Here is a 17,550-nt window from a genome sequence, read left to right on the forward strand (position 1 = left end):
TCTTTTTATCTGCTTGCCCAGGGGCGTCACAAGGGGGAGAGGGGGGGGGGGGGGTACTGAGTTACTAGGGCACAATTTGGAGGGGCCTTAATTATTTTCTGATTTAGCTATTGAAAAATAGCAAATATACAAGCTCACAGCGCGGCAGCTCACAGCTCACAATTGTGCACTTGTAGATCAGCTATTTTTGGCAAAGAGCTTTGGTGTAGAGGGGAAAACGAGCAGACTGAGTACAGAGTGAAAGGCCAAGTTTATTAAGACGGTTCAAGTGGTTAAATATCTGAAAACACACATTGACATGAATCCAAAATACACTGATGATTGTGCTGTCAAACAATGAAACTATATGGCATCTATGAACAGGTTGTGGGGGTCCCTGCTTCATCTCTCTATCAACTAAGGGGTCCTTGGCCTGAAAACGTTGAAGACCCCTGCTCTACACGTATAACACCCTGAGAATCCAATCTCTGAGAATGGATGGAACCGTGAGGGTTAAACAGTGTTTAACAGAGTAGCCCCCTTCCCTACTTAATTACATTGTGCAGCATGATGTGAGAGGGTGTCAGATGAGCAGAGAAGTGGATCCTGTCCTAATGAATGGAAACAGATGGGTGAGACGGAGAGCAGAGCTTTCTGCCAAGAAGTGGAGAGGCTGCACGTTAAAAAGGGATGAAGACAGGGAGAGACAGATAGATAGAGGAGGAGGAGGAGAAAGGCTGTCAGAATGAGAGAAAGAGAGAAAGAGAGAGGGGGGGGACTGACAACTACTTTGATAGTTTCATAATGAAGCTTTGACAGCAGACAAAGAGGAACAAGTCAGCTCCCCATGCATTTTATCTCACACACCTTGCATACACGGGCGTCACACCAAATTCTGGGCCCTGGGTAAGGATTCACCGCGGGCCCCCCATGAATGTTCTTCACAGGGGGAGGGGCTTTAACCCATTTAGACTGGGAACGCATTATTATGCATTATTTTGTGCTTTAAATGGACTACACCATGAATTCAAAAATGTACAAAGTAAAAAAAAAAAAAAAAAAAAAAAAAACGATGTTTCCCATCTCAAAATATTTAGTTCCAGGGACCCCCCAGAAGCAAAATGTGAGCTACAAATGTCCGCTTAAAATATACATACAATCAAAGATTTGCAATTTGATTTAATTAAGGCCCCTCCACCTTGGGCCCTAGTAACTCAGCATGTGCACCCGGCTCCCAGAGTACAGACGGGGGTCTGTACAACCCCCCAACAATCGATACTTTTCCTTCTACAGGGCTTCGGTGAGTATAATTGTTACTTTTCCTTCTACAGGGGTTCGGTGAGTATAAAGTACTTTTACTTCTACAGGGGTTCGGTGAGTATAAAGTACTTTTACTTCTTTACAGGGGTTCGGTGAGTAGCCGCCACTTCACAAAAATCCAATCGATTCACTATAGTCTAATGAAATAATAAGAGGGGAATAAGGGGCTCAGGGCCAGTGAATGATTGGAAGTCAGGTAGATTTTTAAAGGGAGGTGAGTATCATACTCAAATAAATGGGATTCTTTTTAAGCTCAATGCTTTTTCTCCAGGTCCTTCTCCATTTCGTCTCCTCCTCCTCCTCCTCCCAGCCTGGCTGGTTACAGCCGTCGCATTTCCTAGGGTAGGATATGGAGAGAGTCAATATAGCATTTCTAAGTGGAAATGAGCAAGAGTGTGTGGTAGTGATGCGCGGGTCAGCTTTTTTTCATAGCCCGAATCGCCCAGAGCCCGCACGGAACATAGCCCGCCGCACAGAACAATGTACAAATCAACGAAGCCGCCCACCCCGCAACCCGGTTTAAAAAAAAAAGATGGTATATCATCTCCAGCAATTTATAGCTCATCTTTATGTACGGCTCTTCTAAGTACACAAAGTCACTTTACAGAAAGGTCTACAGTGGCACAATATTGTTATAGGCTAAATAAACAAACGTGTGATAACCCGCCAATTGAGTCTGAAACCTTGACCCACCCACCCGCATCGCGGGCGGGTTGGCGGGCGCCGGGTCGGCCCGTGTGTGGCATAATCTCTTACCGCCCAACGCACGTCTGTCCACCTGGGAGAGTGCCAAGAATTGAGGTGCAGAGTGAAAGGCTGTGTTTGTACTCCCCCACCTAGCCTGGCTGCACAGGTGTTGCGACTTCAGGTTGATTAAGCAGGTGAGTAGGAATGTACCTCGCGCGGTCCTCTGGGTTTCACTCTGCCCTCATAGGCAACTCTTGGTCTCCCCCTGGTGACGTGCCTACCTGGCAGCATTCCTCTTATAGAGATACCACAGTGTGCGTCATGGACTTGTGGTGAAATTAACAACACAGACAAAGGAATATAAACAGAACACCAAGACAAGACAACCTAGCCTATGAAGGCATTAAACATCGTTCTCTGCTCCTCTAGTCCTCAGCACCTGGTGAGTTGTGGCTATATAAGAGTAATGATGAATGCTATGCTGCTGGCTAATGTAGGCTACACTGTTTGGGCTAGTGGCTATGGTGAACCAGAACCATTGTTTCCAAACACTGGGGTCGGGACCGATGCGTGGGTTGCGTCGTCGGACACATTGTATGGGTCTTGAAAATAGCCGATAGAACTTCACAACGCAGTGCGAAGCGACTCGTTGTGAGCTTGTAGATCTGCTATTTTCACTACTATTAGTTTGGATCCCCTAACGTTTAATTTCTCATGGTTCACGGGCTAAAAAGTTTGGGAACCATCATGCTTGCTGTAGTAGACAGTGGTGTAAAGTAACTAAGTAGATTAACTGAAAAGCTTTGGGAACTGAATGATTATATGAAACTTGCACATGTTGTCTGTCTGTTTGTACCAAAAACCCATCTACTATATATCTTGCTGGCTGGTGCACGTGGAGAGGCAAAGGGAAAGTGTAGTGTGCCGTTCCCATCCCAATTGTGTTACATTTAGCTAAAAAATAAACTGCGGAAACCTGAATAAAACACAATCAAAACCGCATAAAACAGATAATTTCGCGCGTGACAGCCCCTCCTACTGTAAATTAGTTCCCGTGGCTATGGGCCTGGCATATATATACTACAGCTTTACAGCGCCACAGAGGCCTGGCATATATAATACAGTGGTTTTGGTGCGTTCTGTAGACGGTCTTGGCGTTCTCCGTGGTTGCATGTGGGCACACACATTTCTTGAGAGTTGAGACCATTCCATCAGTATGGTAAACGTTTTGAAAACGACTCAGTGCCTAAAAGCCGATAAGTAAAATGATAACATGTGCATAAACAAGCTTAGTCGATAAGGCCAATATTGTCTTTATTGTTTACACAGGAAGTAGATTGTGTTGGTATAGGAAGCAGAGAGAGAAAGGCAATTTGAACTGGGGTGCAAAAGAGAAACCAAATGCTGAGCCAGCAAGCCTACGTTTTAAGAGTTCAGCTGTGATTCCCTGACACTTCACAGCTTCATTCTGTGTCTCAGAAAATAAACAGGAGATTGTGTGATGCCTCTCGCTCTCTCCTCTGAATTCATTCTGCTTTGTGCTGAATCACCCTTTCTGCCTCCAGTGATATCGCAACACATATTTCCATATTTCCACCGGGGTTTGAGTGTGGTTGTTGTATGAGCGCATGCATTGGGGTGGCACACGTGCACCTCAAGCAGGGTGTTTGGACTCCAGACTTTCCCAGTGAAGTGACAGCAGGTCTGTATTGTATATTTCCCTGCAGGTCTCTCAATTCAGCAACACCTATTCCCAGCTCTACCTCCACAAATGGCCATTTTACCTCAATGAATTGGCCTCCGCTGCAATCTTGGCTATTGTCAGATGTAGTTTAGAGGCTATTTCTTAATGGTGCAAACCTGCTTGCTCTCTGACCTGTTTCCTCTCTTTGAGGTGCTCTCCCTCTGATTGAGTAGTTTAGCAACCTTCCTCTGGGAAGAGAAATGTTTTCTTCAGGTATTTGAGGGTGGGGAATGGAGTATCGTTAAAGCCAGTGCAGTCCCATGCAGGTGAAAAATGGCAGATCTTGTACTGTACTGTACTGTACTATATCAGGGGTCTTCAATGTTTTCAGGCCAAGGGCCCCTTAGTTGAGAGACAGATGAAGCAGGGACCCTCTCGACCTTTTCATACGTAGATTCTATATGGTTTCATCGTTTGACAGCACAATCATCAGTCTATTTTGGATTCATGTCAATGTGTGTTTTCAGATATTTAACCACTTGAACCGTCAATACGTAATAAACTTGACCTTTCACTCTCTACCCTCTACACCAAGGCTCTTTGCCGAAAATCCATTCGGAGAACATGGACGCTAGGGTTCAAGTGGTTAATAAAAACAAAAGAGAGGAAAAAAAAGTTTATATCACTCAAAGATTTGGAGGACCCCCTGTAATAACTCTGAGGACCCCTATGGGTCCTGGACCCCCTGTTGAAGACCCCTGCTGAGACTGTATTACTATGGCCCAAAAAATAGCAGATCTACAAGCTCACAGCACGGCAACGAGTGCCGCGCTGTGAGCGTGTAGATCTGCTATTTTTTGAAAAGTCGTGAAAATGTGTGCAAATCTTTGAATATGTATTTTTTAAGCGAACGTTTGAAACTCAAAAAAACCTTAGAAGGATTTGAATTATTCAAAGTCTTTCACGATTTTTCAAAATATAGCAGATCTACAAGCTTGCAGCGCAGCACTCGGTGCTGTGCTGTGAGCTTGTAGATCTGCTCGTAGATCTGCTCAGGGAGGAGCTGTTAGGGGTTAGGCGTCTTGCTCAGGGCTTTATCTGTATCAGGGTGTTAATGGCCCACCCATCTGACCACTTCATGTGGTAGCCGAATGGCTGCGTGTTAAAGTGGTCAGATGAGACCTCCATTTTCAGAGCATGTTTATTTTAATGATCAGCCTGTTTGGATCAATGGAACCAGTGCCAGTTCTAGGACTCAGGTGGCCCTATGCAAGATTATTTCTTTCCTTTTGGAGGCATATTGACTTGCTCATGAATCAAGTAAAGGCAGCCAGGCTTAGAGTGAAGTTGGGGATCATGGGGAAGGAGGAAGGGGGAGGGCATATAATAACACTAGTTTTTGGATAGGGGATACATGACATAATGTAACAATATGTTTAAAAAAAATCTTCCTGTGATGTGGGCCCCTTATATTGCTTATGCCAAGAACCGGCCCTGAATGGAACTAACATCCTAATTTATCACAATGAAAACACGTTTTAAGGCTTTACAGTAAATACACCATGACATCAATTTAACATTACATTTTTTATATTAAATAAAATATTGTTTTGTCAATGAATAGAGGGCCCACCAGTGGGCTCCGGCCCACAAGTTTATAATCCCTACTGTCAGACTGACATCTTTTATTCACTCTAAATGTACTGTTGCTTTGTGAAGGATAGTAGTTAATTTGGGGTTGTGAAAAATATATCCTTGCACAGTGTGAATCTTTGGGGGTGTATTGTAGAGTTATTCAATGATTCATCGCAGGTTGGCTGGATGGATGTGATTTTGAAGTCTTTGTTTCATATATTTCCGTCCTCGTATTTCTTATAGTTTCAGACGAGGCCATCACTGATCAATCCACATATATAGTTTCACTGAACTCTGTGCCATCTTTCTCTGTCTGATTCTATTTTTCCTCCTGTCTGTTCCCACCTCTGAGTCTGTGTCTGTTTTGCATCCTCTATTCCACCTCTTCTCATTTCCTGCTCTTATTCATAATTAGTTGAGCGATCACTGATAACAAGGACCACAAGAATAATAACTCATGGTCCACCTAATATGGACTCCATGAATAATTAGTATGTTTTTGTTTCATCTGGTGGATTTGTTGTCTGCTGCTTGATTTGTGGTCTCGTAGTGTGTCTGTGATGTTTGTTTACTGTCTTTGATGTGGGAGATGGAGAAAAAAAAAAAAAAAACAATCAGACACCCTCTGCGACTCTCTACTCTTTGATATTCTGTTGTTGCTGAAATTGACATTATCTGCAAAGCCAGATTCCTCTGTAAGTGTTGTTATAGGGAGATAGAAGGGGACAGGCAGATATCGATTGCCAAAATGCAAAACCTCCTAAAAAAAAATTCACCTTGTTGGGGAAAATGAAAAAGAAAAATGTGTGTTCAACACCAAAACCTCCTATCTACTAGTTATCAACTATTTCTAGGTAAAACCTCCCATCTGCATGCTGTAGTTGACAACATGCAGATAGGAGCTAGGTTTTTACCTAGAAATAGCTAGGCTATTTTTTTTGGTTAAATAACACTTTTTACAGCACTTAATTATGCTCCTTTTGAGATCAAGACATCCTACAGGTCTGTTACAAGTATTACCATTAAAACTTTATTTTATTTTATTTATCAACTCACCCTCTTGGTTAGTTGGTGTGGTAAAAGTGTCACCACCTGACACCAATCATTAGCAGGCAATGCAGATTTCTATTCACATGAATCTTTTTTACAAAATGAGGGGCAGAACGATCTTGCAGACAGACTGATCATGTGCAGCATAACCTGTTGTCCTCATCTCAAGTGAAATCCAAAAATCATGAAATTTGCAGATTACATTTTGGCCATCGATATGGAGATTTGCAGTTTATGAATACCGTAATTCCGGACAACCACCGATCCAACCGATCCAGTCCCATGGGTCCCCGCATGGCAAGTTTGAGGATCGGCGGGATGACATTAGTAGCAAAAAATGCAGATCTACAAGCTCCTTAAGATCATCGATCCTCAAGCACTCCTCAAAAATGGGACACAGAGTTTGTTTACTCACGTTCATTTCATAGTTATTATCCATATTAAATGGATACTAACTACCGCTTACTTCACACTGGGTGTGACTTTTATTATCATGTTGACCATCTTTATATTACAAAAGAGTAAGTGATCTACTTCCGGGTCATGTATGTATCGCTAACTTAATACCAAACCACTTGGCCAAGATGTACTATGTACTAAATATAGCTTAAAAATTCAAACACCCATGTCACCTTTGCAAGATGTCGTTTCCAAACCTCTGTATACAGTTGTATTCGTTATTACCCTCATATTTTGCCTCTGTATAAAATAGCCTCAAGTCGACCCGGAAACAGTTAGCCAAATAGCTAATAGTTAGCTCACAACTTTCCACTTTTCTCTTTCACCTCAATAAAAATTCAAACACCCATGTCACCTTTGCAAGATGTCGTTTCCAAACCTCTGTATACAGTTGTATTCGTTATTACCCTCATATTTTGCCTCTGTATAAAATAGCCTCAAGTCGACCCGGAAACAGTTAGCCAAATAGCTAATAGTTAGCTCACAACTTTCCACTTTTCTCTTTCACCTCAATCGCAGTAACATCCGTATACACCACGTCATCGCATCACCAATACTTTTTTTCCCAAAAAAAGTTTTTTTTCCTCAAAAAACGTTTTTTTTTCTCCAAAAACTTTTTTTTTCTCAAAAAAAAAACTATTTTTTTACCCATATTTGGCCATTACACACACCACACTGCCGCAACATGGCGGTGAGGGCCGCGCAGCGGCCTGAACTCTAGACTTTTGCGGCCGCAAACTTCTAGTTCATTAAAAGTCCAATATTCTTTCTAAATGGGAACCAAAGGTGTGACACTAAGTTAGGGTGACCATACGTCCTCTTTTGCCCGGACATGTCCTCTTTTAGGGGGCTGTCCGGCCTGTCCGGGGGGGTTTTATAAATTCCTTCAAATGTCCGGGGTTTCGCGCATATCAGCGTTAAATCATGGGCATTTACAATGCACGTTCAGTGGTTTGTTTGTAAACACACTGTGATAGACGGATTTCTACCCCAAACCCCGGAACGTGTATTATTCATACTACTCTGTCTCCGCTGCGATCCCTCCCTTCCTCAGTCTCGTTCAGATGCGTCGCTGTTCAGATCAGACTCAGAGCAGAGCTCGGCAGCTTGCGCTGCGCAGAGCCGATTCAGCCGAACGATAGCACTGCAAACGCAATTAATGCCGGTTACACTGATGAAATGCACGAAAAGTGCCAGTGTTTTCGTCTTGGTGACCAAATGAGAAGCAGAGCGTTCACTCTGCATTAAAGCTGACACTTCTGTGTCCATTCCATCACAACTAAAGGTATTTAGACACTGCAGTACAAGACAGTCTGTGCGAGGTGAGAGCTCTTCTGCTAACTAAATTGACAGAATATGTTGTACAACCTTGTAAAGCTGAAGATACGGTGGTTTGAAGAAACCAATAGAGATATTTCATTTAGTTTCTTTGTAATACAAAGCTGAACGTTAATACAGGAGTCAAGAGCACTTTAAATCAGTGGATCTGTAAAGGGTCAATTTGGAACCCCCTCAAAAATAAATACATAATGATATTAGTGGTATAGGGCAGTGGTTCTCAACCTGTGGGTCGGGACCCCAGGGGGGGTCCCCAAATTATTTTGAGGGGTCCCCAGGTGATTAACTTAATGTGCAACATTGTTTTCTCACTCAACAGTAGGTATATGCACATTTCTAAAGTGATAATGTAGGGTCTTTTTTAGGGATGTCCCGATACCACTTTTTTGCTGACCGAGTACGAGTACAAGTACTTCATGTTGAGTACTCGCCGATACCGAGTACCGATACGAGTACAATTAATAATACAAAATGTATTTAAATTACGCTTTTTTTTTTCCCTCTAAAAAAATATATTATCCAATTTCCGCAACTATAACATAATGTCAAATTATTATTTTTTTCTGGTATTCTCAGAAATGCATTCATTGATTTAGCCCACAGCAATCTGAGTTCCCAGAGGTAATTTCCTCCACCACTAGGTGGCGAAGCCCACAGAATCTCTATTCTCTTCAATCAATCGTCTTTTTTCAGCTGTGCTACACTGGCAGGCAGGCACGTACACACATTGACAATTTGACATCAACGGGGGCTTGAGCCCCTGCCAGATCAGTCTGTAAAAAGTGTCCATGAATGCATTTTTTTACTATGGTAAAAAATGCAAATGTCCCCGGGCCCTTTCCATACCATAACTGAAGGCTGCATTCAAGAGAATTGTCCACCAAAAGGCCTTCTAGAAATATCAGCCCCTGCCTCTCTAAAATTTCTCTGCACGTCCCTGCAGACAGACACACACTTCACCGAGAGAGCGAGCTTGCAAGACAAGAGCGACAGGCCAGAGACAAACAAACAAACACACACACAGCTTTCTAGTGGGAAGTTTAACTTACCTACAGTAGCCTATACTTTGCAATTTGCGTGAGGTGGTGAAGGATATATGAAAGAGATTCAACTTTAGAGGTAAGTTTAGCGCAACAAGGCATGCCGTGATGCTGATGCCTTTAAGTGGTCGCAGCTGTATCGTTGGAGCACTGGTGCCTCGTTCGCAGTGCGGCACTGTGAGCTTGCATATCTGCTATTTTTCAATAGCAAAAGTATAAAATAATTAAGGCCCTGGCTTTCACCTTGAGCCCTAGTAACTCAGTCCCACTTTTCTCCCCCTTGTGACACCCCAGCAGAGTATCGGGCGCTGCCGTGAGAAGTATCTGGCGAGTACGAGTACAGCAAAATAGGGTTGTATCGGGTCGAGTACCGATACCACGAGTACCGATACCGCATCCCTAGTCTTTTTAGTACCTTTTAGTACCTCTAAAATGGCAAATTAAACAAATATTAGAGGCAGAAATTGTGAAAATAGCCGATCTACCAAGCATGTAGATCTGCTATTTTCTCAATAGAACCATGTTATACAAAATGTAATGCCTCAACTGTTTGTGCTCGTTAGGGTGGAGGGGTCTCTTGTTTAAATATGATTATTTTGGGCTAATATGTGTGTGTGCGTGCGTGCGTGAGTGTGTGCGTGCGTGCGTGTGGTATGCCGGGGAGAGTGTCCTCTTTTTGGGGATTCAGAATATGGTCACCCTACACTAAGTTATAGTCAGTGTTGTATTGGTTATTTAATGTTTGGGGGCGGGGGACACACACACGCATGTCGCTTATAATCATAATAATAATAATACATCAAACTTATATAGCGCTTTTCTAGGTACTCAAAGTCGCTTTACAAAACAAAATAAAAAATGAATTAAAAAAATAAAAATAAAATGCTAAAAAATGACAGAACAAATTTAAAATGGCTGAGAGGGATAGTAGAAGGAAGGGAAAGCAAGTCTAAAGAGTTGGGTTTTGAGGGAGGCTTTGAACACGGCAAGGGTGGGGGCGGGTGAGGTGGGAGTGGGTTCCATCTAGGGTGGGGGCTGCAACTGAAAAAGCTCTGCCACCCCAGGTGCGTTTTTGGTCGTGGAGAACTGGGGTGATGTGGTCTCTTGAACGGGAGAGTTTTACATTGCTGTTTCTTGAGAACTTTGGAGGTGGCCCCGTAGAGAAGGCTATTGCAATAATCGAGTATGGATGTGTGATGAAGGCATGGATGAGTGTCTCTGCTCAGATACTGTATATACAGTAATGGAGCCATCACTATTGAGGGAGAAGTTTATGGTGGAACGGGTGAGGGCGTCGGGACCAATAATGAGAATTTCAGATTTATTGCACTTGAGTTTGAGGAAGTTTTTTTGCATTCAGGTTTTAATATCAGTCAGGCAGGTGGTGAGAGTGGAGTGGGTGGTAGCAGTGATGGTTTTGGAGGGGAGGTAAAGCTGAGTGTTGTCGGCGTAACAGTGAAAATGGAGGCCATGGCGGCGGAGGATTTGTCCAAGTGGGACAATGTAAATAATGAACAGGAGGGGGTGGAGCACTGAGCCCTGGGGGACACCGTGCGTGACAGAGGATGTAATGGATTTGGAGTTATTTATGGAGATAAATGTCAGAAAGGTAGGATGTGAACCATGAGAGGGCAGTACCGGTTATTCCAAGGGTGGACTGAAGGCATGAGAGGAGTATGGAGTGGTTGATGGTGTCAAAAGCACCACCGAGGTCAAGGAGGATGAGGATGTGATAGCGGCAAGTTTGAGGGGAGGGGGGACAGAACCAGAGGAGAGGGAAGCATTTACTGTTTTTTTGTGATGAGTGGGGAGGCAGTCTTTAAGGAGGAAGGTGGGAAGGGGGTCCAAGGAGCAGGTTGAAGACTTCATGCCAGCAATAACAGAGGAGAGGTCAGAAGGGGTAATTTCCTGAAATGTGGAAAAGGAGTCAGCTGGTTGTGAATGGCGTTAATTGTTTCATGGAAAAATGTGAGGAAGTGAGGAAGTTATTCCATTTGTCCACAGTGAAGGAGCGTGAGTTGGTGTCCATGGGTTTGAGGAGTTTATTGATGGTGGAGAAGAGAACTTTGATGATTCCAGAATAGTGGGAGGAGCGAGTGGTGTTGAGGGTGTTATTGCGACCGTCAGGTCGCAGTTACTATCAAAACCTCCACCGGCTGTCAGTCAGTCAGTCTGTCAGTCATGTCACACTTTTCCCCTACTCATACCGGTATCTCTGCCATGGCTGGCACGCCTTGGCTGCCAAACCACAACCTCCACCCCTCATTTCTCACATGGCCCTCTTCTAGCGCCACCATGAGGCCGATTCTTGCAAAACACATTTTTGGACACTGCTCCTGCAGATTTTGCCCCAAAATCACACAAAGCAGAGTATACATGCGTCCTGACGGTCTCTTATCTCCTGATTAGGGAGTCTTACTGGTTGTAGAGCCGCAGGTGTTGTTTATAGATGTCGTTGTGGATGGTGGGGGTCCATATGGAAGGTGATGGCCAGGTGGTCAGACACTTTGGAGGTGAGGTCAATTCCGGATATGTGGCTGATGGTGGTGCCAGAGGAACAGACTAAGTGTCGTGTGATGTTGTGTGAAGTTCAGAGGCTGTTGTGCAGTTGGTGGAGTCCAGTTAAGTTAAGTCAATTGGTCGGACGATTCTATTTAATAACTAGAAATACACTGTTCCTACGAAACAGTGTGGTCTAGCTCGTGACTATATTCTGCAGCGTGCTGTCATGTGAAGCGCAACCAATACTCCAGCTAACACCACTCCCAGATTTTCCACACCTCAATAGACCGTTTGTCAGCCTTCTGATTGGTCCCTGAGACTCCCTGACTGGCCAACCAGAAAAAATCATTCACTTTTTGCTATCGGGGGTGGAGTTGTGCAGTGGGAGAATGTTGCTTCAGTCTTTCAGCACGGTGCGCACTGCGGAGCACAGCGAGCGTGCAGTACGGCCCCGCGCGACCATAGCGATTTCGATCATTATAATGAATAAGCTTCAACAGACTAGTTCACATGAACAATATCAATGTAACTAAGAGTTTCGATTGGGTACATACAGTATATGTTACATGGGCAGAATTACGACAGCCAGGCTATTTTGCAGTGGATTTATAGGCTGGCTGACAGAATTCCTTCCCAAGATGCACTGCGCTTTCTCTCTCTGTAACTCTCCTCCAATGTTTTCAGAGGATTAAACTAATTAAAACATGTATTTTTGGGGGAAAACCCCTGTTTTGCAATGTAACTACTGTACTTTGGTCTTCCCTTTTTATTAATATCAAGTAGATGTTTCTCTTTTGGTACTTTAAATAGCAATAATGAGGCTATGATAAATCTTTTTCCCCCCATTCATTTCCAATGTAAAAACAATCTGCCATGGTGATTCTGTCCCACTGGGATTAACCCTTAAGTTCTGTTCAGATTCACTACACCTTCGTTCTGTTCGGGTCATTTTGACCCGGGGGATATTTGGTTTAAAAAAAACAACACTAATATAAATTTTAACTTAACAGATCATCATGATACATTGACTTTGACTCAATACCAAACAATTCATATGATATATATGGTAAATGTTTGCATTTCTGCTTTGCTATATCACATTAAACACTGAACGAGCTAGGCGTTTTTACTGATTTAGCTGGAATTCATGTAAAAAAACTACTTTTTTTAATACTGGGCAATATTGCTCATGCTTATAGGAAAAAATGAAAATCAGACAGGGGGGCTTCGGAAGGGGGTGTTAGAAGGGGGGGGGGGCTGTGTGTCTGTGTTTTGGCACAATACTGTGTATTTCTGTGCATAATTATGTGCTTCCGGGTCAAAATGACCCGAACAGCACTTAAGGTTCAAAAAATATGAGGGGGGTGTAGCATGGGTGTAGTGCAAAAATATTTTTTTTACACGTTCATCTCAGAAGAATCTTTAAGGCCAGTGAGTTTCAGGTGGAAACAAATTAAACTTCTACCTTTTTTTTTCAAATGAAAATGTAAAACGGGTCAAAATGACCCGAACAGAACTTAAGGTTAAATTAAAACATATATTTTCGGGGGAAACCCCCTGTTTTGCAATGTAACTACTGCACCTTTGTCTTCCCTTTTTATTAATATCACCTAGATGTTTTTCCTTTGGTACTTTAATAGCAATAATGAGGCAATGAAAATACCCCCTCCCCCCATTCACTGCCACTATAAAAACAATCTGCCCTGGGTATGTTGTACTACTTAGTAACAGAGCAGAATGGGGCGGGATTTGACAAACAGTGTATTGCACCTCATTGGCTAAGGGCCCTGCCTTTGTACTGTCTGTGACGGAACTCGCTATATAAATAATGAACATAAGATAGTGTTCTCGCCTTTCAGGCGAGCTCCCACAACTACAAATACTGTTCCTACGAAACAGTGTGGGCTCGCTCGTGACTACCGGTATATTCTGCAGTGTGTTAACTGTCATGTGAAGCTCAACCAATACTCCAACTAACACCACTCCCAGATGTTTTTACGCACCTCAATTGCACCTCATTGGCTAAGGGTCCTGCATTTTTAACTGTCGTGGCGGAATTTGGTAAATAAATAATGAAGATACATAGCGTTCTCGCCATTCAGGCGAGCCCACAACTAGACAAGATGCAATTGGAAATTGCAAGTGTTGCTGACGTGACTATATTCTGCAGTAAGCTAACTGTCATGTGAAGTTCGACCAATTGATTCCCTGTTGATTCCCACTCCCATTGATTCCCTACTGATTCCCATTCCCTATTGATTCCCTATCCCATTGATTCCCTATTGATTCCCATTCCCATTGATTCAGCGGAAAAGTTACCCTAGAAGTAAATACAGTTTCCCCAGGACTATAATGTGTTGCCCTGTTGGGCAACCACACTAACTAGAAAGATGCAATTGTGGGAAATTGCAAGTGTGGTTGCCCTGACGCGAGTCACGAGGAATTAGCTGGGAAATGTATTTTGTCTTAATAACAATTAATTCACAATAAATTAATATAAATTAAACTAACATATCTCTTTAGCAAAATGCACCCAGACAAGTCCCAATGAAGCCAGTCGATTTTACATAATGGCCTAAGTGCGTGCCACCTAAACTGTGGGAGGAGTAGCGGGGCAAAGTAAAGTTCATCCGGAAAGGTGGAAAGAAATAATAAAGTCGGCTAAGTACTATAGTGTGGCAACCACACTAATTACATTATCATACGTATATCGCATGATGTCATCCTACAAGTATTTCATGGTGTCATCATTCATTAGTCTGTTCATTTCATAACGCAGCTGAAAACTGTCTAAGAGACTTACGTGGTGCATACAACTTAATTAGCTTTTTCAAGGTCAGCTGTTTTGAGGCGTAATCAGGGAGAACGTAGGCAGATACCGGCACTTTGTGATCCCAGAGAAAGGCAGCAGTGAAGATCCTCCACAAACAACGGGGAGGGAGAATTATATTCTAGGAGAGGAGAGAAGACATGGCTAACATTGTGGTGCAGAGGATCAAACGGGAGATCAAAGACGTTCTTAAAAGTGAAGAGACCAGTAAAAACCAGATAAAGGTAGATTTAGTGGATGAAAATTTCACTGATCTGAGAGGGGAGTTTGCGGGTCCACCAGACACTCCATACGAAGGTGGAAGGTACCAGCTCGAAATACAAATCCCCAAAACCTATCCATTTAACCCACCAAAGGTGAGGTTCATAACTAAGATTTGGCACCCAAACATCAGCTCTGTGACTGGAGCAATATGTCTGGACATTTTAAAGAACCAGTGGACGGCTGCCATGTCTCTGAGGACAGTGCTGTTATCTCTACAAGCGCTCCTTGCTGCAGCTGAACCAGACGACCCACAGGATGCAGTCGTAGCTGGCCAGTACAAGCAGAACCCAGAGATGTTCTATCAGACGGCAAGGCTGTGGTCTCACGTGTACGCAGACTCCCCTGGTTCCATTCCCGACTACACACAGAAAATAGACAAACTCTGTGCTATGGGCTTTGAAAAGAACACAGTAATAGCGGCCTTGTCTTCAAAATCTTGGGATGTGAAAACAGCGACAGAGATGCTCCTCAGCAACTGAGTCCTAGCCAGACTACAAAACCCTTCCCAAAACCCTTTCACCCTTGCTTTCCATTACATTGAAATGCCCATTAAGCACATTCTCACTCCCAACTTGTTAAATACTGACTTGGCCAGGACCCCATTAGTGTCACTGGGTCAACGCACTGGATACCCGAGTTACATGACGCATAATGGGGACCATGTAAACTCAGCAAAAATTGAAAAAATGTCCAAGGTAGGTGTGCCGTCAGGGGTAGGGAGCAGGTTATGATCTGTTTTTATCAATATGGTATGCCTGGGTGTGATAGCATGCAGACCTATATCGTGGAAACAATAAATTGGGTAGATGGCAGGTGAATGCTTCATTTGGATTCAGGTGACGTCAGAGCCAATCGACCCATCTCTGATGCTGTTGTGAAAGATTAGTGTGTGGGAGTTTGGGTCTGATCTCGCGAACCACTGGACCAATCTTTTTTGTTGTTGTTGTTGTTGTGTGCGTGTTTTTCCTTTTTATAACTTTAATTTCATAAACTGGAAGTCAGAACACAGAGTATGATCTGCCCCAAAATGTTTCATAACAGTGAGGGGCCAATAAACAACCCCTGCTTCTCCTTACTGGCACCTGTCCTATAGAGAGAACTATACCAATACTAAAAGGATCTTCCAGTTCTTTAACACAGGGGTCTTCAACGTTTTCAGGCCAAGGACCCCTTAGTTGAGAGAGAGATGAAGCAGGGACCCCCACAACTTTTTTATAGATTCCATATAGTTTCATTGTTTGACAGCACAATCATTGTATTTTGGATTCATGTCCACTTGAACCGTCAATACTTAATAAACCTGACATTTCACTCTGTACTTAGTCTGCTCTTTTTCCCCTCTGCGCTAAACATCTTTGACGAAAATAGCCGATCTACAAGCTCACAACACCTCGCAGCTTGTAGATCTGCTATGTTTGGCTAAAGTTCTAAGGATATGGATGCTAGGGTTCAAGTGGTTAATATAAGAAGGGAGAAAAAAGTTTCTATCACACATATTTGGTGGACTCCCTGTATTATCTCTAAGGACTCCCCGTTGAAGACCCCTGCTTTAACAGTCACATGACTGATTCTGGACGTATATTTTTATTTGATGTGATTTTATTGTACGGAACAATCGCCTCTCTAACAATAACCATAGGTTTGTTTGAGGCCCTCAAAAGGGTCAGTATAAGTGGAAGGAGACAGGGAAGTGCAGAGAATGAGAGGCAGGGGCTGACATTTCGAAAAGGGCCTTTTGGTGAAAATATCGAAAATAGCATACATCCAAGCTCAAAATCTTCGATGCTTGACACCATACTGAACTAAGCATTATCAATTTCTTTCGCCATAGTAAAAACTGCATTCATGGTCTGGAGAGGGCACTTTTTACAGACGGATAAAAGGGCAAGGGTTCAAGCCCCCTTTGATGTCTATGTGTGCGTGCCTGGAAGGAGATATATGTATCATTGAACATCAGAGTCTGAAGATGCTCTTACTCATTCACACAGTACAGCTGGAGGCGATCAGAACCTGATCCATGTTTTTTTATTTATTTATTTATTTATTTTTTCAACACCCTTCTGACAATGACACTTCATTGGACAGATCCACCCCAGGTGAGACAGGCAAAGCAGTGGAAAAGCAACACTGCTGTTAACCATTCGGCCTACATTTATTGTCAAGTACTGTGTCATTATAACAGGTGTCTTCAACGTTTTCAGGCCAAGGACCCCTTAGTTGAGAGAGAGATGAAGCAGGGACCCCCACAACATTTTCATAGATTTCATAGTTTCATTGTTTGACAGCACAATCATCAGTGTATTTTGGATTCATGTGAATTTGTGTTTTCAGATATTTAACCACTTGAACCGTCAATACCTAATAAACTTGACCTTTCACTCTGTAGTCTGCTCTTTTTCCCCTCTACACCAAACCCCTTTTCCGAAAACAGCAGATCTACAAGCTAGATCTGTGAGCTTGTAGACCGGCTATTTTTGGCTAAAGTTATCAGACACTAGGGTTCAAGTGGTTAATATAAAAAAGAAGATAAAAAGGTTTTCTATCACTCAAAGATTTGGAGGACCCCCTGTAGTAACTCTGAGGACCCCCTAGGGGTCCCGGACCCCCTGTTGAAGACCCTTGCAGTATAACTCAACTCAACCCAATCAGTATGCAACTCGACTGGTGCTGAGTCAACAGTGCGGCCAACAGACCACTTGGCAGTGGGCACTCACTCAGCTATCGCCAAGCCCACTTCTGTCGGTGTGCATGCCTTGTTGTCT

General features: G+C 43.2%; 1 protein-coding gene across 2 annotated transcripts; it reads left to right on the top strand.

Moving 5' to 3' along the window:
• Positions 1-14,664: 14,664 nt before the first annotated feature.
• LOC308287873 (ubiquitin-conjugating enzyme E2 K-like) lies at positions 14,665-15,267 on the top strand (the record flags this gene model as incomplete). 2 transcript variants are annotated; one of them, XM_080729196.1, is made up of 2 exons in its annotated part: positions 14,665-14,880; positions 15,064-15,267. In XM_080729196.1, 2 exons carry the CDS (start codon positions 14,665-14,667, stop codon positions 15,265-15,267), a joined length of 420 nt encoding a protein of 139 aa, XP_080585322.1. The 2 variants fall into 2 exon arrangements, with proteins under 2 accessions (XP_080585322.1, XP_080585321.1); XM_080729195.1 differs by having other exon boundaries at positions 14,665-14,727; positions 14,881-15,267.
• Positions 15,268-17,550: the final 2,283 nt, after the last annotated feature.

The sequence above is a fragment of the Nannobrachium achirus genome, assembly GCF_963921795.1.
Source record: "Nannobrachium achirus genome assembly, chromosome: 7".
In the NCBI taxonomy this organism is placed as follows: domain Eukaryota; kingdom Metazoa; phylum Chordata; class Actinopteri; order Myctophiformes; family Myctophidae; genus Nannobrachium; species Nannobrachium achirus.